The 27,288-nt window shown below is 37.5% G+C and overlaps 1 protein-coding gene across 8 annotated transcripts in view; it reads left to right on the forward strand.

Annotated features, from left to right (window-relative positions):
• Positions 1–27,288, forward strand: part of LOC149087828 (uncharacterized) — a 337,458-nt gene that overhangs the window by 101,709 nt on the left and 208,461 nt on the right. For all 8 annotated transcript variants that reach the window (XM_089231745.1, XM_089231740.1, XM_089231739.1 and 5 more), the window contains exons 6-8: positions 6,739–6,826; positions 23,849–23,941; positions 24,348–24,443. In XM_089231745.1, coding sequence (XP_089087871.1) covers positions 6,739–6,826; positions 23,849–23,941; positions 24,348–24,443 — 277 coding nt within the window. The remainder of the gene's footprint in view (positions 1–6,738; positions 6,827–23,848; positions 23,942–24,347; positions 24,444–27,288) is intronic.

Genomic DNA, 27,288 nt, shown 5'->3' on the forward strand with positions numbered 1-27,288 from the left:
CATCAGTATGGCAGACGAAAAGCCGGAAGGAACCATCGCTACAGTTGCGATGAAAATTCCCCCTTTTTGGTCAAATAATCCACTATTATATTTTGCTCAAATTGAAGCAAATTTCCAAATTTCTCAAATTACGAATGAAAGAACAAAATTCAATTATGTTGTGGCAGCTTTGGATTCTCAAACTCTGACACATATTTCAGATTTGGTTTTCCAACCTCCAACGGAGAATCCATTCACCGTTCTTAAGGATAGGTTAATTGGGGAATTCGATTTAACAGAAAATCAGAAACTAAAAACTCTTTTGCAGGATATTGAGTTGGGGGGACTCCAAACCCTCATATCTTCTCAGAAGAATGAAGGAACTAGGGGGGGGGGGATAAAGTGACTGAAGATTTCATCAAAAACATTTGGCTGAGTCGCCTCCCTCCTAACATTCAGACAAATCCTAGCTGTCAGTTCAGATACTTTGCCTCAGTTAGCCGTGATGGCAGATAAAATTATAGAGGTTACTGCCACAAGCCAGACAGCAATCTGCGCAACTGAATCCAGTCACACATCACGTCTCGAGCAACAAATAGCTGACCTGGCAGAAAAGCTCGAACGTCTTAGCCGTAGCCGCAGCCGCTCAAGAGGTGGATATTATCGTAGACGACGATCTATCTCTTGGCAGCGAAAATGCGACAGTCAGAATAAGAAAGACGACGGAATTTGTTTTTATCATAGAAAATTTCAGACAAAAGCACAAAAATGCACAAAACCATGCACGTTTGAGGGAAACTAATTAAGCCTTCGGTCGACGTGGCGGACATCGCAAGGCCTAACAATGGTAGCCGCCTTTTCATTTTCGATCGCGCATCCAATTTGAAATTTTTAATTGTAGCGGATCGGATATTTGCGTCATACCTCCATCTCCTTCCGAGAAACGAAAAGCTCTTTCCTATCAATTAGTAGCAGCAAACAACACAAAAATTCAAACGTATGGTACAAAATTGTTGAATATAAATTTTGATCTCAGACGTTCATTCAAGTGGCTGTTCACCGTCGCAGATGTCAACAGACCCATCATCGGTGCCGATTTTCTTCGCCATTTTGGCTTAGTAGTTGATATCAAAAATCGGAAATTGATAGACCCATTGACTAATATTTCAAAACAGGGAAAAATTCCTTCTTGTTCAAACTATGATATTAAAACTATTTCTCAGGAGACCGAATTTCATGCTATTTTGGAAGAATTTCCCGAAGTAACGAAACCAAATTATAGGCTCGCTGATGTCAAACATGACACTCTGCATTTTATTCCCACAAATGGTCCTCCCGTTTTTGTGAAAGCTAGACGGATGCATCCACAACAGCTCCAAGCTGCTAAGGAAGAATTTAATTACATGCTTGAACAGGGCATCTGTCGTCCTTCAAAAAGCAATTGGGCTAGTCCCTTACATATGGTCCCCAAAGGTACTACCGATTGGCGACCAACAGGGGATTACAGAGCTCTCAACCGAATTACTCAAATGGATAGGTACCCAATTCCTCATATTGAAGATTTCCCCAAAATCTTTATGGTAAAAACATTTTCTCAAAACTGGATATAATTAGAGCCTATCATCTAATTATATCTATTAGAGCCTTTTTGGTCTGTGTGGAGCAGCACAGTCTTTTCAGCGCTTTATACATGAAGTGCTCAGAAGGCTGGATTTCTGCTTCGCCTACATCGATGACTTTTTGATCGCCAGTGCAAACATAGAGGAGCACAAAGAACACCTACGTCTTGTGTTCAACAGACTTCAAAAATATGGACTTACTGTCAATGTGGCCAAATGCAAATTCGGCCAGTCAAAAATTCCATTCCTGGGATACGAAGTATCATCTGAGGGTATCAAGCCACTAAATGAAAAAGTGTCTGAAATCCTCAACTACAAGCAACCGCAAACGGTCAAAGAGTTGCGGCAGTTCCTAGGAATCGTCCATTTTTATCGACGTTTCGTGCCTAAAGCAGCCCATATTCAAGCACCGCTCCACGAACTGTTGAAGGGATCCGGAAATAAGAAAGATAAAGTGCCAATAACTTGGTCCACATCACTAGCTGCAGCTTTCCAACAATGCAAGCAAACTCTCGCCGATGTGTGTCTACTTGCACATCCGAATCCTGATGCAACACTAGCACTCATGGTCGATGCGTCCGACTTCACCATCCGGGCAGCTTTGCATCAAACTACTTCTAAGGGTTTGCAACCATTAGCCTTCTTCTCAAAGAAACTATCACCAGCGCAGCGTAATTATTCAGCCTACGATCGAGAACTATTGGCAATATATGAATTCATCAAGCACTTTCGGCACATGCTAGAGACACGTCCATTCACCACATGCTAGAGACATGTCCATTTACCATATATACAGATCATAAGCCATTGGAATTCGCTTTCTCCAAGAAACAAGACTCGGGATCACCTCGACAACAAAGGCAGCTAGACTACATTGGACAATTCAGCACAGATATCAGACACATCAAGGGCAGTGCAAACATACCAGCTGACTGCATGTCAAGAATATCTGCAATCCAGTGTCCATCCACCATCAATTACAACCAGATGGCCGCAGATCAACTAGAGGACGATGATTTAACTCAAACACTATCATCATCATCCACATCCTTACAGCTAAAGAAACTGTCTCTGCCTAACACCACAGCTACTCTCTTCTGTGACACTTCTACAGGGACGATTCGACCTTTCATTCCTCATCCACATCGTCAGGCAGTGTTCGATGCGGTCCATGGTCTCGCACATCCAGGCATCAAACAAACAGTTCAGTTAATTAAGCAGCGATTTGTTTGGCCTGGCCTTCAGCGCGACTGTCGCCTATGGGCACAAACATGTGTCCAGTGCCAAAAATCTAAAGTTCATTGACATGTATCCAGTCCATTGGCAGGCTTTAAATTGCCAGATGAACGTTTCCAACACATTCACATAGACATAGTAGGACCTTTGCCACCCTCAAATGGTTTCCCATACCTACTGACAATCATCGATCGATTCACAAGATGGCCTGAGGTCATCCCCATAAAAGACATCCAAGCAGAAACAGTGGCCAGAGAACTGTTTACGAACTGGATAGCTTGTTTTGGTTGTCCGGCTCGGATCACTACGGATCGTGGTCGGCAATTCGAGTCGACACTATTCAAAAGTTTGGCTCACCTGTTGGGCTGCCAACATCTTAAAACCATGCCGTATCATCCTCAATCAAATGGCATGATTGAGTCGTTCCATAGGCCATTGAAAGCAGCAATGAAGTGCCTAGATTCACGAAATTGGATGAACATCCTTCCAACGGTACTTCTAGGACTGCGCACTTCAATCAAGCTGGACTTACAATCTTCACCAGCAGAGCTTACCTACAGAACGGCTCTAAAACTGCCGGGAGAATTTTTCAGCATCACAAATGCACTATCTATTGCCAGTGAGGATTTCATCTCTCAACTGAGGTCAACAATGGCTGCACTGCGTCCTCAACCTCCCGTGCATCATGGTCATAAATCTATTTTTGTGCCACAACAGTTGGACAAGTGCACACATGTGTTCGTACAACAACCAAAGACCAACTCTCTCAGTCAGCCATATAAAGGACCATATCCTGTGCTTGAGAGATCAGAAAAAGTTTTCAAAGTTCTGGTCAACAACGTAAAAAAAGCCATATCCATCGACCGAATCAAACCAGCATATTTGTTGCAGGACATTGGCGATGCACCTCCCACGACAGTACCTACAACTACTAGGTCTGGTCGAAAATCGAAACCACCAGTAAGGTTCGCACAGTGATGAAGCACTGTACTGGGAGGGGAGTGATGTGGCGGTCGCCAATAACGTGTGCCGGTCGCCAATGCAGACTGGGCAGAGAGAAGATAAAGAGAGCTAGAAAACACACACGCAGTTATGCTCTCCTAGTTGTCATGGTGTAAATATTTCTATATTTTAAGCGGAATAAATTTAATATGATGAAATAATCTGTTGTGTCAAAAAGATGTGTACAATGTCTAAGACACACAAACATCAAACGACAGAAGTAGCATTACTTGGTCTGTTGGGAATGTAACTGCCATGTTGCCGTCATTTTATTGTCATCTGCCTTTGCAAGACAGTGTGTTAAAATGAGCGTGGTAGTAACAAATCCCACCAGTTGTGAAATTTGATCAGTGATTAGATTTCTAAATGCAAGAAGACATAATGCTGCTCAAATTCACAGTAAATTGTGTGAACCATATAGACCTACTGCAATGAGTGAAGGAAAAGTGAGGCAATGGTGTCATGAGTTTAAAAAAGGTCGTTCAAGATGAGCAGAGGAGTGGCAGACCTAGTGTCTGGACTAACAATCTCGTTGAGCGTGTGAATGCAAAAGTGAAAGAAAATCGTCGCTTTAAGATAAGCAATCTTTCTCTAGAATTTCTAGAAGTTTCTAGCACAACATTGTTGAGAATCGTGACTGAAACTCTTACCTTATCGGAAACTGCGTGAGCATTTTCGGTACCCATCGTGCACAAAGATTGTAACATCCCTTAATGGGGTTACGTGCCCGGTTCAAATTATCCAGTTAAAGGCAGACAACAAGCAGGAAACAAACAAGTTGTTTTGTATCACTTCAAAAGGCTTTATTGCATTAATGATTATTTTGCATTAAGTTAAACTTTGTTCATTAAAACAATTTTTTTTGCGTTAAAGTCAATTCTTCGAACATCAATTTTAATTATAAAAAAGCGTGAATCTTGCCACCGAAGTCCATGTCCATTTAGCCGGACATCACCTTTCTTCTCACAGACCAAGAGACGCAAGTGCACTAGATACGATAGCGATGTAGATCTGTTCACGTCATTGGAACCAACCGAAGAACAGTGCCCCAAGTTTCAGAACAAGTTGTCAGCAACCAGTTTCCAGGTAGACCTCCCAGCAATCATCGATGGCAGTCCATCAGAGCCCAGCCAGTTGAACGTTGAAGATAGAGGTACTAGGAGTTTCTATAACATTAGACCAGAAGGTTTGTCACTAACCAGACCATTCAAGGTTTCATTTGCCAGAGGGCAACTAATCACGGGTTGAACTGCAAGACTCGTTAATTGGTTATTTAGCTTTTATAAAAACATCTTCACCGGACCCGCCGGGAACAAGAATGGTAGTTATTTGGATCATAACATTATTTTGAAATTTCACGACCGAAGCCGAGAACAAGCTACTCAAGTAGCCAAAGCAAGAGGTGAATACTTGAATGAATGAATACGATTAGTGAGATAGAGAGACGCGCTTTTATACATCGTAAACCAGCTTTAACTTTAGGACCATTCGTCCATCGGCAACACTCAGTCTCTCGATAAAAATTCAATATTTCACAAAAATAATTTGCATACAAAACAAAGTCAAAAAATATTTCAAAATTTCTCAGTGGCAACGCTAAACATAATCGGGCGAACTGGCCACCTCTTACATCAAACACTGAAAACACAAAATAATTATTCTGGCAGAAGTCTGCAGCTAACCGCTGAAACAGGTAAGTAAAAATACAATAACAATATAACGAGACTATTCTCTTCAACCCCCCCCCCCCCCCGGAGAATCCCCAATATAAATAATTAAACGTATATTGCATGAGAAATAAATTTTGGTGGGACATCAGCCGCCCGATCTTGGTTTTGTCCTCGTCAAACGACCGCAAGACCCCACCCTACGGCCGTAGGACTAAGTGGACTTTCTGGCTTGTGACGGTATGCCAGCGGAACTTCTGGATAGTTCCCTGGGGCTAAACATGACTATTTCCCACATAACAAATTAACAGTAACGGAGAAGGACGCCATCCTGATTCGTTACAAGATCACAGAATGGCACCTGCACGTGCTTTTCTCAAACGCTTTAACCCCAATGGAGACAAATTTCTTTCCCATATCGTCACTGGTGATGAAACATGGATTTCATACGTCAATACAGAGTGAAAACAACCATGCATGCAATGGCATCATTCTGGCTTACCTAAACCGAAAAAATTCAAACAAATCCAGTCTCAAAGGAAAATCATGGCAACTGTATTCTTTGACAAAAAGGGTGTGCTTTTGATTTTATGGAACCGAGAACAACCATTACATCACAAGTCTATAGTGAAACACTTTCTAAACTGTGATGTGCCATTCGAAACAGACAACGGAGAATGCTAAGCTTAGGAATTGAGCACTGAATCCCAGGAATCTCTTTCACGATAATGCACGTTCACACACGGCTGCACGCACTACGGAAACAGTTCAAAAATTTGGATGGGAGATTTTTGATTATTTCCCCCTTATAGTCCTGATCTCGCCCCCTAGTGAGTACCACCTCTTCCGACATCTCAAAAACTGGCTTGCATCTACACATTTTGAGGAGAGTGAGGAATTGAAAATCTCAGTGCAAAACTGGCTGAAATCCCAGGCGGCGAAATTTTATGCAGAAGGTTTGAAGAAGCTTGTTCAATATCAAAAGTGTTTGGAACGACATGGTGATTATGTAGAAAATAAAGTAATTGTGTAAATTTTTTAAACTATTAATAAATTTGTAATTTTTTCAATTGTTTTCATTTCATTACTGATCACCTGTTTGATTCTGAACCACGCCTCATATTTATTATCTTTCATAGTCTGTACTGTTGAATATTTGCATTAATTTGTGTTTGACAAATATAAGTACATTTGTCATTTGAATGTGTAAGTGAAAAATTTATTTTCTTGTTTAGAAAAATAGCAAAAGAAAATGAAACAGCCTATCGAAGAGCCAAAGAGAAGATTTTTTCTTTACAAGAAGAAATCAGTAATCTTAGAGAGGTATTATTTTATTGCATACTATAGAGTATTTTTAAATTTGCCTTAACCAGTGGTTCTCAAGCTGTGCACCCTGGCATGCCATGACCAGTAAATCAGGGTGGCACAACAAAATTGAGACACATATTTATTTATATATATAAAATTGATTTTCTGTGTACGTTCTCTATACAAATCTACAATTTTAGGTCGATCGTCATCAAATTTTGTATATATACCAAATGGGACCCGACTTGAACAAAAGGGTACTTTAAAAGTTTGTCAGAGCTGGACAAATGCCTGAAATGGGCAAAAAACTGTCTGGCAACAATTGGTTTTTGGCCTCAACAATCACTTTCAGTATGTTTACTCTGGTTACTGTGATTCCCTAGCAATGCGTTTCAGATGTGCATATGCCTTTACAATGGTTTGACACTTCAATATTGCCAGTATTATGTATAATAGTTTATTCCTTTATAATGGTTTGCCAAATTATTAGTCCTCCCACAGAAATTGAAGAAAACCTGGGCAGCACAGGGTATTGTAGCAAAAAAAATTTTTTTCTTCACAAATACAAATGTGTTACATAAATGCAAACATGTAATACATGAATTCGCATGTGTTACACGAATACAAACATATAATGCACAAAAAATACATACACACATATTACAAACACTTTGTAGCCTCAAGGGACTACTACTAAACCATATATTCACCTCGTCCGTATTCCTCTGCGGAACCTCTAATGAATTGGTACATGTTGGAATGTACATGTAGTGAAACCTGGCGTGAGGTTTGTTTCTGTGTAAATGCTTGTAATGTGTAGTGCTGCCATCTGCCACCAGTTTTTCAAACTATGAGTGAAGTGAAACGATAAATCATTCAATTATTACACGCCATCTAGCCTCAAGGGATTGAAATATCCTTTCAGCTTATATTTGCTTATATTTTTACTTTTTATGTTTGTGAATTAGAGTTATTGGTTTTTGTAACTAATTTAATGGGGGAAAAGAACCCACGAAAATAGCAAATAATAATATCAATATTATTTGCATCAACACTCACAAATGTCTAGCTCATCAAACATTGTGTTGCATACCATGAAGATCATGGCTTGGAATGCCCAAAGCTTGGTCTCTAGCAGGACTGAGTTCAGGGACATCCTTGACACTGAGGGTGTTCACTTGGCACTGGTGGGAGAAACTTGGCTTCGTCCTTATCACACTGCCAAAGTAGCAAATTATGACTGTATCAGACAGGATAGAAGCTTTGGTCCAGGGGGAGTAGCAGCTATATATGTAAAGCGACACATTAATTATGATGATATTCAGCTACCTCCCTCGACACAATGTGAGGTAATAGCAATAGATATCTACGTAAACAATCAAAAAATTAGGATAGGAGTGTGCTATAAACCTCCAAGAAACACTATAGACATTCCACTTTCCAACGAATTTTTCAATTGTCAGTACCCAGTGATAATGTGTGGCGACATGAATGCTAAATCCTTTCTGTGGAACTCGTACTCTACAAACACCCAAGGCAGGGTGCTCGAAAATTTTTGTATCAGAAAGAGCATTCAACCTTATGCGCCATACACTCCAACTCATTTTCCTGACCAGGCTGGCCAGTTACCAGATATTCTTGACATAGTGCTTGCTAAGAACCTTACATTTGCTATGTCAGTTCACGTTCAACCTGTCACGGATTCTGATCACAATCCTATGTTTCTGGTAGCGGATTTCAATATTCCTTTTATATGTAAACCAAAGAAAATAGTGATATGGCCATTATTTAAGCGAAAGCTGGCCAGAATCACCTTGCGTTCCTTCACAGGTGGCAATATTGATCAAATTGAATCTGACTTATTGTTTCTCACAGAAACCATCACTAACACTGCTAAGGAATCCACCCGAGATGCTCCCATTAATAATCCACTGGGTATTCCCCGCTGGATTAAGGAACGCATCAAATTAAAAAAAACTAAATTTAGGAGGAAATGGCAAAGAACGTTATATCCGTACTACCAAGATAGATACAGATCTATAAAAAGAGAAGTATCTAGAGAAATCAAAGAATTTATGAGTGAGCGTTACTTCAGCTTTTTACGTGAGGCAAATTTTGCTGATGGCACGTTATACAAAGTGTATAAAATATGTAAGCCCACTTATTCGAGAATTCCTCCGATTGTCGGCACAAGCGGAACAGTATATAGTGACAGTGATAAAGCGGAAATATTTGCTGACACATATGAGAGACAGTTCTCTCCATGTGATAACACTCCTTCTCAGCTTATTGCCAGTGTTGGCAGAGAAGTTCAAGTATTCTTTAGTGATATTCCCCCAGAACAACCCTCTGCTTTATTTCCTACGAACACTGAAGAAGTAACAAACATTATCAAAAATCTCAAAAAGAAAAAAGCACCTGGTTAGGACACCATCACCAACAACACTATCAAGAATCTCCCCGAAAATATGGTTCGCCTGCTGGTCAACATATTCAATGAATTACTCTGTACAAACCACTTTCCGGCAGAATGGAAACTCGCTAAAGTTAAGGTAATCTCCAAAGCTGTACATGACCTACACTATCCGCAGAATTGGCGCCCAATCTCACTTCTCAGTTCAGTAGGGAAACTTTTTGAGAGAGTGGTAGCCATCAGACTACAAAAATTTGTAAAGGACAATAACATTATTGGTCCAGAGCAGCACGGCTTCTGCAGCAAGCACTCGACCACCACTCAATTATTGCGGTTCGTAGAACGAATTCAAGAAGCCAAAATTTATAAAGAGACTGCAGCAGTAGCCTTTTTCGATTTAAAGAAATCTTTTGATAAAGTTTGGCACAATGGGCTACTTTTTAAGATGATTTGCATGGGAATGCCGTATAACATCGAATTTGTGAGCAATTATCTCGACTTGTGCTCCTTCCGAGTACAGATAAATGACTCAATATCTAATTCTAGACAGATTCGTTCATCAATAGCTAAGGGAAGTGTGTTAGGTCCCATCCTACACAATTTTCATATGAATGACTTCTCAGTTGCCCCTAATGGTTTCACCGACGATAGTGCCTTTTGTTGCACAGATAATGACCCTGGCAAGGCCCTTTCAAACTTGCAAGAAATGGTAAGATTGGTCGAGTGCTGGTGTGTGCGAACCCGTGTTGAATCCAGTTATTCACAATAAATATTTGGGGGTGATAATGGACAAGAGATTCAGTTTCTCCCGGCAGTGTGTTGATGCCATCCGTAGGGCGACAGTGGCCTCGGTCATGCTCAACAGACTAAGCCGCAGGCACTCAAGTCTTTCAATTCAAAATAAAATTATTCTGTATAAGATGGCAATTAGATCGATTCTTCTGTATGCTGCACCTGTCTGGTTGTTCTCGAAGAAAATTAATATCATCGCTCTGGAGAGATTTCAGAACAAGACTCTGAGGAGATACACCGGACTACCTTGGTACGTTAGAAACGTTAATATCAGACGTGATTCCGGAGTAGCTGATGTAACGTCATATGCAAAGAAACTGGCAAAGAACTTATTTGATAAATTAAACTATTCTGAATTTCCACACCTTGCGGAGATTTCATCAGACGACAGTAGACATGAAGCACGATTAAAAAGACCAAAATTTTTTCTACACATGCCTCAACCTGTGTTGCCAGGTCTATGAACATTTGAAAACTACGAAATCATTGAAAGAAGAAAAAAAAGACAACCCTTGGGTCTCAGGTGAACCTACGTCTTCACCCACCTTATTAGAATCTAACTATCATTGCAAAGCACACTACTGCACAGGAATTGGCAGAGTCATGATGAAGGGGGTTTGATGGATTATAACTATCCATTGGAACCCCGTTCCACCAATTACGGTTTTCGATTTTCAAAATTGGAACCACAGGAAAAATTATAGGGTAGAAAAATCTTATAGGGTCCAGAAAACTCTCAAGTTTTTGAACTCTTGGTCCAAGCCATAAATCTGAACCCATATTCTTCATCGTAATTCTGGGTATTCATGACCGGATCCAATAGTCACAGTGAACTCAAGCAATGATACCAAGCAAAGACCTGTATTGTTGTTGTCATCTCTAACATTGCAAGCAGAGAGACTAAGATTTTAGTCCAACCTCTTCAGACTTGAACTCATCTTTGGGCTGCAAAGTGCAGAAAATTTTCCTTTTTTCATATTGTGAAAACTGAGCTAATGAAATACTTGAGGTCGGTCTATCTTTCTCCCAGACTATTTCAAGTTGGTGAAAGAATATGCCTGCCATATATACAATAAATATAGAACATTTCTCTTCTGGGTTCAGACCTGCCAACTCTCCGGATTTAGGCAGGAGACTTCAGGAGACTTTTTTCATCCTTCCTCCTCCTCTCTGGATTTATTAAAATTTCTCCAGATTTTGGCAAAAAAATTAAATTTTACGCGAGCTTTCACGCTGTAGTGACGTCAATGACTGCCGTCATCGTTAGGGAAAACACCCTCAGAGGACAGTCTTGGTCATCTCTATCCAGCAGCCGTAGAAAAAAGTCTTGGTGACCGCATTTAAGCAACTGGCAAAGACATGACTCTTTAAGTAGCGTTTATCAGCAATCATTTATCAGGGGAAGCCCTTGGTTGCCGAAATTCCTGTATAATCGTTATTGTATTCCATTGATGAAGTTTTTTTCGTCAGCAGTTTTGTGTTTTGAAGTTTTTTAATTGTTTCCTCCGATTAAATATGTCTTCAGAAAGAAAATATAAACTTTAAGGTATATAAAGCTAAATATATAAAGCTTTTAAGAGTTCATATACTCAAGATTATCAATCACTGATAGCATCCACGAAAGAAAACGCTTATGTTTTATGAACAGTATGTAGATGTGATTTCTCTATTCTGCATAGGAAGACTGACATGGAATTATATTCTGCTCGGGGACGATGCTGAACCTGCCTTGGGGGGGTGAATGGAACTTTTTCTTAATTGATGAATTTTTTTTTTTTTTTTTGAGTCTGGGGGGGGGGGGGAGTACCCCCCTCGGAAGAATTTCTGGATTCTAAAAGTTATCACGTCTGTGGGTTTATGCAGACAGGGTGCATAGGTAACAGGACATATTACATTTTGCTGGTAATATGTCCTGTTCCTAGAGACGGTTCCAAGTAGAAAAAGTATCCAAATAGTGCCATACTCTGATAGGTCATTCATGTTTGAAGGGGGGGTTGTACAATTTCAAATTAAAAATGCTAGCTTTTTTATATGGACACCCTGTGCTCAAAAACCAAATTAGAAAGTTGTTGCCCTGTTTTTTATGATGCCAAAAAAAAAAAAATCCATGTTTCTAACTGCAATGTTTATTAAGGTAGTCAAATTAAGAAAGTTTTGGAAAACATTAAATGTAGGTATAATTTTTAAAAACTGTTTTTACCCACCAGTAAAATGCCATGCACCCTGTATATATATTAACATATTGTTCACCGATCATAAGTTAACTCATGTTTTTACGCTCATACGTAGCTGGTGTGATGAGTGAGCTTTATGTTAAGCTGGTTTAAGCTGATATTAACAGCTCACAAAATCATATTTTATTGCAGTGATGGATAAACTTTCAAGAAAACAAAAGTGCACATTTTTGGTGGGCTGGACATGGATTCGTAATTGTAATTTCTATTCATAGAAGTGAAGTCACGGGATATGTTGTATACTTTGGAAACTGGCATAGTTTCATTGAAAATGAGACAATGGTTTATCACAGGGCTGGGCAAATCGCAAATAAAATCTAGGCGCCAACACTATAGTTTAAGTGCTAAACATTTTTTCCCCAAAGTAAAGTCCTAAACAACTTTTTTTTTACTTTTTCAGGCCATAATGTCCCTCTTTCATGTTGGCAAATATGCTGCTGAAAATTCCAAACATTTTGTGCTGCTCTCAACCTGCAATTTAGTAACTACACTAAGAAATTTTTAGGAACCAATACCAATTTTTTTGGTGCAATGGTGACCTGGCACATACGATTCGTACAGCCCTGGTTTATCCTTTACAACTGAAAAAAAATTATATACACTGCTCAAAACAATTAGGGGAGCACATGGTTTTAACAAAATTACGCAAAGATGTATACCGATAAGTAACATAAAATGAATCATCCATAATTTAAAGCCTAGCAGGAAACGGAAGAAGAAAACTTCATATGCAAATCAAAGTTCATGACGTCAAAAACCAGAAAAAGGAGATAAGGGCAGAAATCGGGATGTTGCAGAAACGTCTGTTTTACTGCCGTAACTGTGAAATTCGATTGCGCAGTATTTTTTTTTTTTTTTTTTTTTTTTGAGGCAAGGTGACTTGAGGATGTCTCAACAACATGATTTACCGGAATCCATGGCATGGCGTGTTATAGGCAGACTGGAATCCTGGCAAACACAAAGTAGTGTCGCGGACGCTGTTGGAGTCGCCAGAAGTGTTGTTGCAAGGATGTGGAATCTATTCCAGGAAACAGAAAATGTTAGACGTCGACCAGGGCAAGGTCGGCCACGTGCCACTACAGCAACTGATGACCGGTATATACGGTTAACAGCCCGTCGAAACAGAACAGAGAATGCTACGCAGCTGCAAAGACGGTTGCTCTTGGCAAAAGGACGAAGGGTGTCCAGCCAAACAGTACGTAATCAGCTTCATGAGGGAGGGCTCTATGCATGTAGGCCAATGGTCTGCATTCCGTTGACCCCACTCCACCGTGCGACCCGAAGAAGATGGGCTGCTGAACATCGAGATTGGGAGCAACATGATTGGAGCCAAGTGCTATTTACAGATTAGTCCCGATTCAGTCTGGAGTGTGACACCCGACGTGTTCTGGTATGGAGGGACAGGGGCACTCGAAATAACCCTGCATTCGTTCGTGAAAGGTCACAATACAGACGAGCTGGTTGGATGGTATGGGGTGGAATCAGCATAGGCAGACTTACGGACCTGCATATCATTCGGAATGGCACTTTGATGGCCCGAAGGTATGCAGACGAGATACTGCGACCTCATGTCATCTCTCTTACACAGGAGCCATTGGAGATTCCTTTGTTTTCCAGGATGATAATGCCCGACTGCATAGAGCTCGTCTGGTGGAGAACATGCTTGAAGCTGAAACAATACAGCGTATGGAATGGCCAGCGTGCTCTCCTGACCTGAATCCTGGACGACGCATTGCTGCGCGACCAAGGCCGCCTGTTACTGCCCGAGACTTGCAGATTGCACTTCTTGAGGAGTGGAACAGTATTCCCCAAAGTCTGATCGATAACCTCATCGCATCCATGGCAAACAGGTGTGCAGCAGTCTTAGCTGTTCGAGGAGACCACACGCCCTATTAAAACTCATGCATTATGTCTAAACAGTACTTTTTTTTATCGTTTACATGTAACCAAATTGTTGCCCTAAATCATCTTTTCATGTTTTTTCCATATTTTCAGAGAATTAAAGCTTAATTCCAAATTTTTTTACGTCTTTTTTCTGTATTGCGCATTGATACGCGTGTACTATCCATTGTATGTCAATATGTGGCTGTCTCGCACGGTTTTCTTCACTTTTTTGCTTGCTCCCCTAATTGGTTTGAGCAGTGTATTTTAATGACTTGATGGATATTTATGTGCTCTATTTTTTCCCCATTATGGCCATAAATGGGAAATATTCCTTTTGCATATTTATCCAACATTTTTTCCTTTAATTAAATTTCAGTTTGCTATGATTTCCAGTACATTTTCCAGTAGTTAGTAATTTTTTTAGTAATACTTTTTCCTGACACGTGACAATTGGTGGTGTGTTGTTGTTGGGTTTTTTTGGTTTTTTTTTTTTGCCACATTTAAAGATCTATTTCTTGTATTTTCCTTGATGAGATATAGTTGTCCAAGTCATGAATATTTTCTCTTGAAATAGATTTTTGTTTTTACTGTAATTTTAGGGTTCCCAGTGACCTGGAAAGTCTGAGAATTGGGGAAGTCAGGAAATCTGAAAATGGTCAGGGAAAATGTTAAATATTTGCAAGGGAAATATCAAGTCAGGGAAAATCTGAAGGGGAAAAAGAAAAATCAAAGAAGATAAATCTACATTCAAATGGTTTACCTTCACTTTTTTCCCATGGAAGATTATTTTTCAGATCCCCAGGGAGAGGGAAAAAAATCCCTATCACATTTTCCTTCAGATTTCCCTGAGAGCGATGTCTTATTCATAGACTAAAGATATAATAGACAGTGCACGCTATTCATAAAACTTGTCGAACATGAAAAAAAGATGAGCAGTATTGTCGGGGAAAGAACGGGTTCTGCGCTATTACATTTGGCTCGTTTTCGCAGAACTGATTTTGTGTTAATGCTAGGATGTTGTTGTAACGAAATTCGACTCGATCGAGTTGATGAAAACTTTCCTTCATTTGTTCAATGAATTTCATTCATTCTTTTGTAAAATATTTAGGGATGTAGGATTTGAAAAAAAAATCAATTCTATACAATATAAACAGATATTGAAAAACTAAATTTTTTTATTTTCCAAAACGGTTAATTCTTAATAATTTAAGACTTTTGGGTTTTTAAATCTTATTATATAACCTATTTCTTATATATGCAGTCTATTTCATTTATATTTTTAAATATTCTCTACTTATTCACTTTGCCACTTTTAATTTTGAAAATTTATTTTAACTAGTGGTTATTAAAACATAAAAATTATCGTCCAAGAACATTAAAATTACTCTAATCATACATTTATTTTGAGTAAATAATTATAATGCATCATATTATGTTATGTAATGTAACACATTCACACTCGTACCATATTCAGTCATGAAATATTCAAGTAATAAGTAAAAGTTTCATTTTCAACATTCCTGAAAAACCTTTTATAACCTTATCACACAAAAATATAAACACTTATATATTTCAGGAATAAAATGAATTTTTCAAGAAAATTGCAATACCTCATCATCAGTACTTTTCTAAATTATAAGAAATGAAATTTCGTGTAGCACATATATGTAATAATTTAGAGTACATAAATGTATTTTACATGTGACATATGTGTAACCTCTTCGCTCCAGAAGTATAATCTTCATTGTGTGTGAATGTGAATCTTCATTTTTTTTTTTTAGGCATTAAGTAGTTTTTAGAATGATTCTTTCTTCAAGTTAACATCTGAGATACATATAGTGACTTCAGACCTTAACTCAGATGGTCCTAATAAAGATATTGACTGAAAATTAATTTATCAATTAATTGATTTTCTTGTTTGAGGATAATTTCACATACAACACAAACACAATCAATAAAAAAATTGTCTTTTCTGTAATACTGTAGTTTTATCTCAGGCGTGAAGAGAGGTAAAAATACTATTTTTGGAGGTTACATTTTTTGGAGTTATACATTTTTATGCAAAACTGCCATTGTCTAGAGGGTGTTTTCATTACATTCTATTTAAATAAAATATTTGCCATAAATTCCTCATTCTGAAAAGCATATTATCTTCAAGTTGAGCAAAACTCGAATAAACTCACTAGCTCGCCAAATCTTGCAGAGACATATATTTCAGTTAAAAGTTAATAAAACTCATTACTTCACTCATTTATTACCAAAAATTCTATTAAAACATTTAATAATGGCTCATGACATTTGAATTTTACCAAAACTTTGAACTTTAATTGAATTAAATCCAAAATGGAATAGTTAAAAACTAAGTCTACGTCAGAAATCCATTGAATCATCAATTTAATATTCCAATTTTTAATTTATAAGAAGGGGAATAAGCAAAAAAGTATTCCTTTGTGAAAGGATATTGGTCCCCCTTTCCTAAACCATTCAGAACATCCGAAAGCTGCGCAAGTGTTGACCATTCTAATCAAAAATAAGACAGCACTTGGAGATCGTCATACGAACAGCCATAAGGAAAGCATTGCCAGCGAGATTCCCTGACCAGCCTTTTGACCGGAGTCATGTGACTCCGATCTTTGCTTCACATTGTAACCCCTCGCGCTCACTCTATATTATTCTAACTCTGTGGTCTTATTAGTTGAAGGGTGGGATTTTATAATGTTGGCCAAGGAACAATCTGCCCTCTGAGTAAATAGATGAAGAAATCTAAAGTGGGGAGGCCCTCCTTCCCATTGTTGAAAACAAAGCCAATACCAGCTCTTAACTTCTTTTCTATCTCTTCTGGAAAAACATTTTATCCTCTTGCTTTTTTTTCCTGCCTGTGGGTAGAAAACCTTTTAACCTTTATATGTTGAAGAATGATTTGAATTCAATTATCTCTGTGTGAGATTTCCAAGAAAACTGGTATTGTGTGCAAGATCATATACACAATTTGATTTTGTAAGGGGTGGTGGTGGCAAAATATTAATATTTGGTCTGTAATGTGCTTTTTAATGGTATATGATTGCAAAAGGATATACAGTCGCCCCCTCCCTGTATTTGTGGTTCTTTTTTGTTCAATGGATTTTTTTCCAGTAATCGTCATTCACGTGTTTTGTGTACAAAATTTGAGTTGTGCGTGTTTAGGATGCCGTAGCTGCCAAGTCTCCCAAATTTTAGCTTCATCTCTCGACCTCCCGAAACATTCCTAAATCTCCTGAATTTTTACGGAAATCACAAAAAATCCCTAATTGTCCCTAAACATTCCCGACTTCATTTAGTAAAAGGAATTTCTTGTGGGGCAAAAATTCTTTTGCCTCTTCCCCCCCCCCCCCTCTGAAATGTCATACGTCGTAAATGGGGGAATAGTGGGAAATTCCTTTTTTAAGGAAGTTTTACAAAACCCTCTGATGGTAACAAGAAAAGTTTAACAAGAAAGTCTTATCATGCAGAGAAATAGCTTAGCAGCCAATAGTCCTGGATAATAATTGGAGATTATAGTGATGCGCATGTGGTCAAATTCCTTTTGTTGAAGTTACGTACGTGTGATAACAAAACATGAATACTGATAAGCAAAAAAATATTTAATTAATTTTAAAGGTACTGATTCCCATGAATTTCCTTTCATCAAACGTTCCAGAAAAAAGGCAGACTTTTTCTTTTTGTACAAGTTGTGTTAAGGACATAAACATCGGTCATGGTGGAAAGACTGACATCACCCATGTGAAATTAAAAAAACATCAAGCAAGTGTCACAAAAAGTCATGTGTTCTTCAAAAATTGCCGCTTTTTCCCCTTCATCTCTTCCGATGATTTTGGGGTCATTTGCGTGGAATGTTTGTTCACATTGTTTCTGATTGGACACAATATATATTTTTGTCGATCAAACCATTGAAGTTTTGGCCTCCGATTTCACTTGTTTTTTGCTTAGGGATTTTATTCCCAAGGATTTAACTTCCATGTGTGTAAAATCCCTATTTTATTTTACTTCAATTTTTGAGTAGGGATTTTATTCCCTATGCTTCAACTTTAATGTGTGGAAAATCCCTATTTTATTTGGAAAAATCCCTTTTTGTATTTATTAGGGAGGGGTTTTAGTATAACATACAGGTCCGCGTGAAAATCTCCCTCATTTTCAAAAGTTGGCAGCTATGGGATGGCTCATTTTTCTAGCGCTACTGATAATGCTTCGAAAAGGCAAAAGTGAAAACTTTACAAGAAAAATTTGATGTATTCACTATGCTTGGCGAAAGTAAGTCAATTGCTGCTCTGGCCTACTATTGCGGAATCTATGGCGAGATATATCAAGAAAAAGAATCTGAAATTTGATCAGCCATGGCTGTAGCTGCACCTGTGGCAGTGAAAACTTTGCATCGCTTATGGAATTCATGTTTCTCATACCAAAAATGCAGGGTTTTTTTTTTTTGTGGATACAAGACTGTTACAAAGAAGGTAGTACAATTGATTGTAATATATAATTTACTCGTCTATAAAGGAAAGGGCTAGTGAAACATCTTTCATCAGAATTTTATGCAATTAAGAGTTTATTTCATAGGTTTGAGAAACTATTTGGATTACGCAATGTAAAAATCACTGGCAAACAAGCCGCTGCCGACCAGGAGGCAGCTAGAAAATTTCCAGAGACTGCACAAAATTATTCAAGAGAAGGGATATTCACCTCAACAGGTGTTTAACGCTGACGAAACTGCACTATTTTGGAAGAAAATGACGCAAAGAACATTTATCATCCAAGAAGAAAAGTGAGCCCCTGGTTTTAAGGCAAGTTAAAGTAGACTTACTATGTGCAAATGCGTCTGGGTACATGGTAAGCCCACTGTCATTTTCAAATCTACGAATCCATGAGCATTGAAGGGAAAGGATAAGTGAAAGCTCCCGCACAGTATTTTGGATGAACAATAGAAAAGCTTGGACTATGAAAACACTTTTCCTAGATTGATTTAAACGATGTTTTGTTCCAAAAGTCAGGAAGTACCTTGAGTGTGAAGACATGCCATTCGAAGTTCTTTTGATACTGAATAAAACTCTTGGACACCCAGATGTCAAGGAGTTCAAAGCTGATGGTGTGGAAGATTGTTATATGTCTCCTAATACAACATCTATCATTCAGCCCCCTTGATCAGGGGGGTAATGCGAGCATTCAAGGCTCACTATACCTGCTACTCAATGAAGATGATGCAAATGCAGAAAATATCTTGAAGGTATGGAAGAATTACACTATTGCTAATGCCATTACTGTCGTCATCACTAGAACCATGGCAGCTCTTAAGAGAGAAACATTCAACTCGGGTTGGATTGACCTTTGGCCACAATGTGCACTCCAGAACACAACCATTTTTACAGAGCCAACTGAAGAGATTATAAAAGACATTGTTATGCTAGCAAAACAGGTAGGTGGAAAAGGGATCAATGATATGAATATAGAAGACAAGTCAAACAGCTAATTAATAGTAATTCAGAGGCATTGACAGAGGAGGAATTAATGCAACTGATTGCTCATGAAACAAGCAGTACTAGATGAAGGAGATCAAAATAAAGAAATAGAAGACAAGTTCACCATAAGTAACATAGCAGGCAGGGTTGTTGATTTTTTTTTTTTTTTTTTTTTTTTTTAATCTATTTGATTTAAATCACGATTTATTTTATTTTATTTTATTTATTTTTTTAAACAAAATATAAAATATATATATATTACTAACACACTAGTCACTAATCTATGCTTTCTTTAAAGAATATAACATTAAAGAAATTTAAACTTACAAAAATAATGACTATTTAAAAAATATTTGCAAACTAAAGATAAAAAATCATATACTTGTGAAATATTTCAGAACATTTTATTAAGAAAAGGGGGAAAAAACACTTCTTGAATAGATATCTTACATCAAGTATTAAATAATTTTACCCTGTGGGAATTTGTCCAAAGCATGTAACAAAGGTCTATCCTTCCAAAATACCTTCCTCGACTTTGGAAAAAAATTCAGAAACATCTGAGCCCAAAGAGATCAAATTACTTCAGTTTCTCACGGAAGGAAGTATCAAGTACCTGATCAACTTCCTAAGCCCATGTTTCTACGAAGAGTACCCATGACTCGCCAAAGTGAAAAAACAAGAAACCAGGAAAAATCTGGAAAGACTCTGCATTAAACAGCTATCCTTCACCATAGCTAAAGAAAGCCAAAACTCAGCTGGCTCCAGCCCAAGCGCTCAATTCGTAACCATAGACAAAGCTCACTCATCAAGCACTGAACCGGGAACTTCGCTTTCGTTTCCCTGGAAAAATCTAGGACAGAACAACGACTCCGAAAATATACAAGAGTTTATTCTAATGGTTATCTTCGAAAATTCAACGCCACCGAATGTCCCGAATCCCATGCGGCAAGCGAAGTCCCCTCGAAATAGACAGCAAAAAAAGACCAGTCAAAACGCATCTCTGCTAAAGTCGCCATGCCTCCTGTGATAATCGACAGCCCTCCGACTTTGACAGAAGCCATGTCCAGCCCAGCCGTGTGTATCTCTTTCGATGACCGTTGGTTCCAGATCGCAGACTTAGTGAACTCTGTTGATAATTTCAACATCAAGCTAGAAAACGATTCTTACAAGATTTCGTTCCAAAGCAAGATGGATGACAACAAAATCGTAAAATTTCTTCATGGCCAAAAAATCGAAGTTGTCTGGCTCTCTAATCACGACCGTGAAAACTTCAGCGTCATGCTTAAAGGTCTCGGCTCAAAAACACCCGCTTTCGACATCCTTTCTGGACTTAAGAGACTCGGTTATAACATCATTAGCATCTCACAAATGACACCAAAAAGGAAATCGGCTCCACGAAAAAAAACTTCTGCTATGGAAAATTACTCTCTACCTTGTGACCATTCGTCCCGCTGAATCACCAACCTCAAAACGCTCAAATACATCTCAGTAAGTTTTACACCGTTTCGATAAAACCCTAACCGAACAGCCCTAACTAGGTGCACTCGGTGCCAATGCTGGACCCACAGAGCGGACAAATGTAAGTTTGAGGAAAAGTGTATCAAATGCACACAAAACCACATCGGCCAGCCGTGCTCAAAAATTCAAGGTGTTGGCAAACCATTCTGTCTGAACTGTAATTCTGAAGGATATTCTGCGTGCTACAGAGAATGTAGAGCTTATTTAGCTGAAATCCGGCAACAACCGCTCAGAAAAGACTAACATCAATTCTACTGACCGTTCAGCGACTCAGAACCCAGGAAAAAAATCACAGATTTTCTGCCCAGAAGTGTCTTGCAAAAATTGAACGCCTCTCATAATGATGTCCAAGAATCGACACCACGAAAGAAAATTTCAATTTCCCGAAAACACAGGAGGACATTGAAAAATCAAGCGAAAAAGCTACAGAGAAAAATCACAAGTCCAATGTGAGCCCAAGGTCCAATGATAAGACAAGACCTAACTCTACGGACTCTTCTGATTATCAAATCACTCTACCGATTTGAGAAAAAACTTTGAAAATTTCCAGAAGCCTTTAGCCGAAAGATGCTGAACCTTCGACAACACTATCAGCCATGCTGAACCTTCTGGCACCTCTTCCGACACTGACTCTGCTGATTGCTCTAACTCGACATATTACGTTTTGTGACGATCTCCGATCCGAGATTGCACAACGATCTAAGATTGTACGTCTCCCGAGGAGTGACGTCATCTTCCTCACATAGACGTATGTTTTTTGGCTACATCACTGCATTAGTGCAGAGAGAATTTCTTCCTAGTATGCAAATAAGCCTAGATGGCGCTTGGAGCACTTTAACTCGTACAAGAAGGCATAGTTCTTGCTTGCTGCTTTTTGGGATTTGTTAGCGCGTGAGAACTGCTGGTTTGCTAAGAGTTGTCCATCTTTGGAAGCGATCTGCCAAGTTATTGCTGAGGTCTATGAAAAATAATGTATTGAACTTCCCTCTTCACGGATCACCTCCACCAGAAGTTGCCTATGCAGAGTTGTCAGATAGACTCTTCTCGATCTGCTGCGCTGGATTAACTTACCGTTCTTGAACGCTCTTGCTTCGTCATCATCAGATGGACTAAATCCAGTATCGAGAGCCTATGCACCTACTGGAACCTACAGATTCGTCGTCGCTGGTCGTTCATTGCCACCGACTGGAACCTATGAATTTGTTGTCACCGACCTGGATCCTACGCACTTGTCGCAGATCATTCTTCTCTTCCGACCGCATTCTATGAGCTTGGTACCGATCGTTCATTGCCGCCTATCTGACCCTACGACCTCGACACCACCACTGGACACTTGTCGCTGCTGATCAGATTCTATGGTTTCATCGTTATCGACCGGACCCTTACGGACTCATTACTACTTGTCAAGAGGACTGATTGTTTGTGGTCTTACCTCGACCCCCTTCGAATTCCCCGACTCGTGAAAAAGGTGATTAACGTTTCAGTTCAGAATTCTTTCTTAGAAAACCTAATAAATTATTTGTTCATTGTTAGTATGTCTTTGCCTGGTCACGTGCAGCGATGCATACAAAACCCCTTGATGCAATGAAAACGTTGCAGTTTTCAAATATGTGGAACTTTGCTTCTCTCTAGGACATTTTGAAATTAAAAACAAGAAAAGAGAGGCAAGCCGTTTTTGACAAATTCCTGCTCGAGGCTGGCAATATTCTTAAGAAAGATTAGGCCTCTTCGTGTCTCGAATTTCTCTGAAATTCTATACAGTCGAATCCCATTTTAACGAATACTGTTATAGCGAAAATCTCGTTTTAATGAACACTTTTCTAATCTCCCAAATAAGTTTACATAGGAACAATGCTAGATAACCTGGAATTCCTTTATAACGAAATTTCATTTTAATGAAGTGATTCCCCCAGTCTATTGGCATTCATTATAACAAGGTTTGACTGTATTTAATTGAAAATTTTCAACTTTCTTCTTTTCCTTTCACCATCTGTTTATAAAAAAAAATCCCTCTTCCAAAAAACTTTAAAGTTTTTTTCTTGAAAATTTCAAAAAATAATATTTTTCACACTTAAATTTTTGTGAAATTTTTCTCACTATTTTTTCTTGACTTTGCAAAATAATCGTACTAATGCTATCTCTTTTTCCTTGCCTTGTCACTAACATTATTTTTTAGTGCATAAACATGTATTTTTCAGATTTCAGTCAATGCGAGATCACTACCATGGCTTAGCCAATTGGAGACTAGATAAGCAACATCAAGACATTGCCTGACAAGGCTTTCTTCACAGCAAAGCTAATAATAATACTAATTACGTGAGGCAGTGGTGGCATTTTATTAGTCGTTAAATGAAAAAAAATCCATGAACTTATTTTAAATGACCTTTTTCCCGATTGGGACAAAAACAACTTTCCCAATCCATACAGGCATTCACATTTTAAACATACATTACTCTCTCGTCTTTCTCTTCATCAGGGGTTCTCTAGGGGCCCCAGCCCTTATGGTGGCAGATGGCCCGCATTAAGGGCCAGGCATCGCCTTAAAATTCTGGTTCTGGTAGATTGAGAAATGCTGTTATATATATTATATTCAAATGTCAACCAATTAAACTGTGTTCTAAGTATGCAATTTGTTCTGAGCATTTAGCAAAATATTTATTAATGTTTTCTACTTTTCCTTTTGATTCATTTCACATTGTGTCTATTGAAGGAGTTGGATAGTAAAGAAAAGTTTGAAACACCAAAGGGATCTGTGAATTCTTCTGAAATTTTCAAAGAAGCTTTTGATATGTGGAGTTACCAGGTAAAATTTTAATTTTTTTCCCCCTTTTTTCACTCATGCAATTCATTACCGAATTGTATAACTCCTCAACGAAATCTTATACAGTAAAGGGTGTAATGGAAATGTTATAGAGATGGAAAATAAATGCATATAAATATATGCATATAAAAATGTGTTGGCGTGTGTGCCTGTAATTATTATTGTTGTTGTTCCAGAAGCCATTTTAGAAAATTTAATTTTCTGGACTGTTACAAAACTTTGGATAAAAATGAAACTTTGGTAAAAGTCATTTGATAAAATTTATAATTTTATTAAATCATTTCTGGCATTAAACATAAGTTTATAACACATGTTTTTGTAAGGTGTTTCAGTATCTCTGCATATCATGCAAATGAACTTGCAACTATATCAAGATTTAATTTTTTAGGATCAATCTGCATCAGTTCGTTTATCTGATGAAGATCTAAATGAAAAGCTAGCAAATCTTGAAAAAGAACTGATGATAAAAGAACTGGAAATTCAGGTAAGGACAGAATAACTTTTTCTTCTGTACGACATTAATTTAATTGATTTAAATGAAATCATTGTTTGTAGCAAAACCTCACAACGTAACTTTCCTCCCACCTATGTCCTGAAAAAGTCAAAAGAAGCATTATTTCGTACATTTTTCTTGGGGTAAAAAAATTTTTGGCACCTAGGTTTTTTTTTTGCCATTTGTCCAGCCTTGATTTAGGCTTATTTATCCATTCTGCTACATCTTCCAAAAACTCAAGCAGCGAAACAGAAGGGAAACTTAGGAGATTTTGAACTTTTAAGTTAAATTTAATCTTATTAATCAAGTTATCTACTTCATTTAAACCAGGGTTGGACAGTTTCTTTCAAAGTGGAAAAAATCAGCCAGAAGAAACTAGTTTTCCTTCAATAATTTACCACTTTAGTCAGAATTTATGCTTTAGATATAGCAAATGTATATTTATTATAACAAATAGATTTAATTTCACTAATTTGATTGTGTGTTCAAATAATTGACTGTATGGGTCTTTTGAAGAGTTGGACATTTCTTCTACTTGGAAAAAACTGCTGACCCTTTCTCCAAGTGGGAAAAACCAATCTTCCTTTCGTATTCATTATTTGCGCTATAATGTAAGATATGACAAACATATACATTTTAACACCTCTTATGAATTTGAATTAGGCCTATTTTTATTTTATTTTTCAAATAATTACAAGAAAATAAAATATTCATATAGAAGTACAAAACAACCAAGGAGACATTAGTCCCCTACTGGTTGTTACAGTCAAAATGTTTGTGTATGTTAAGATTAGTACAATAAATTAAAATTCTTAACAGATAGAAAAATTATAATTAATGAAACAAAATTAGAAATATGTATTGTAATGATAAGTGAAAAATAAACAACAGAAACAAAAGAAAATGAGAGAAAGAAAAGAGAAATGTAATTAAATTTAGCATAACAATAGGTGGTGGCAAGATACATTCAATTGGTGTGAATAATATATATGTAACAGGGTTGAAGGTGACGTAACACTTATGCAATATGAGAACATGAATCAAACATATACAGAATACAATACTATGCTAGTGCAATGCATAACAATTATCAAAATTTTTCTGAGCAAAAAGTTGGATATGTTATTTGACAGAATTATTTTTTTACTTTTTTTTATATTTAGTTCGTACATTGAGTTGATAAAGCAAAGGGGGGAAAAAATTAGAGTTATGTTTAAGCGAAAAAGGGTTTCTGAGGATGAAATTAAAAGTGGATCTCAATGTCTAGAATTTGGAAAAGATGGAACTTAAGATTTTTTTTTTTGAAACTTGAGAATGTAGTTGCCTCTTTAATCTCAATGGGAAGGGTATTATAAAATTTTGAAATGAGAAAACTGAAATGTTTTTTGAGTATAGTTTTGTGAACCAAAGGTAGTGAATAAGTGGAATTAAGGTGAGCGGATGTACAGGCTGAGTTTGAGGTTAAAGTAAATACCTAGCTAAAGCTTTGCAGTAGACCTGGAGAAAAGTTAATCTTCATTCCTTTCATTGAAAGTTTAAAATAAACTAATTCCAATCTAACAATTGAAATGAATGATAATTTACTTCAGTTTTAAATAGTTGATAAGGTTTTCGCGGCCATCATTTGATAAAAATTGTTTTTTCGGGTTCGAAGACCGTCGTCCGTTTGAGTTAGTTCTCAACGTTTCCCCAACACTAGTGGTTGGCATCATCAGGAGAATTGATAAACTGGATCAAAGTTTTGTTCTTCAGTTTTGTTCAACTTTTCTGTACTAATAGAAAATGAAACTTTCATCTTATTTTAAGATTATTAGTAAATAGATTATCATTATAAATAATAATTACAATATCAAAATCCTCATTTTCCTAACTGCAGTGTAACATTGCAAAACAAAAAAAACAATTGCTAAAAGTTTTTTTTTAGCAATTGTATGTTATAATTGATTTCTCAGCTTAGAATGAATGAATACAAAAGATGAGGAAATTCTTTTGAGTCCTGCAGAACTTGGAGTGCTTAAAAGCATTTTGTTCAACATATCTACAAAGTTCATCAGTGCTTACAGGTGTTAGGAAGCTTCTTCCAAGTTGGGAAAAACCTTAAAAAAAAAATGGAAAAACTATAACATTAATATAGTATTAATTTTGAAAAGTTTTATTATTAATTAACATTATTAAAAATCTAAACATTTCAGTTGGCTGTTATATTTGATACCTCCCAGCAGCTTTGATATTATTGCATAGGGAACATCTGTCAATCGTACACCAGTCCTATGATGATTTCTAAAATGTTTTTACACTTTAGTTACACACAACATAATACTCCTTATAGTTAGATATTGTCAAGTAATTAGAAAAATGTGCTGAACATATGAAACTAACTCATGTAGCGAGCCAATGATCAGCTTTTCCAGTTCTTAGTACATTTTTACCATAAAATCTTAATGAAATACAATTATTTTTTACACAAACATGTATTATACTCTAAATGAGTGGTTCTCAACCGGAGGGGCCCCACAGATGAAAATTTGGCTAAAAGGGAGCCACGGCTACTGATAAGGGGGCCATGAAAAAATTTGTAAAAAAGTGACCAAAAAACAATTCTAAGTCTGTTACATGACTTTCACATTTGAGACGTTTGATTTCGATCATGATTCACCCCTATACCTTTCAACGTTAAAATATTTCATTTATGCAATGCACAATTTCAATTATTTGGCATTTTTGCTTTGACTCTAACTCCAAATCATTAGAATTTGTGGACATCATATTTTCCAACTACCAAATATGCGCAATTTTGACAGCGTGTAAAAATGCATCATTGAACTAGTTTTTCATG

The sequence above is a fragment of the Pholcus phalangioides genome, unplaced genomic scaffold (assembly GCF_987345545.1).
Source record: "Pholcus phalangioides strain wild (caught in Gottingen) unplaced genomic scaffold, Ppha-v1.0 ptg000004l_1, whole genome shotgun sequence".
Taxonomy (NCBI): domain Eukaryota; kingdom Metazoa; phylum Arthropoda; class Arachnida; order Araneae; family Pholcidae; genus Pholcus; species Pholcus phalangioides.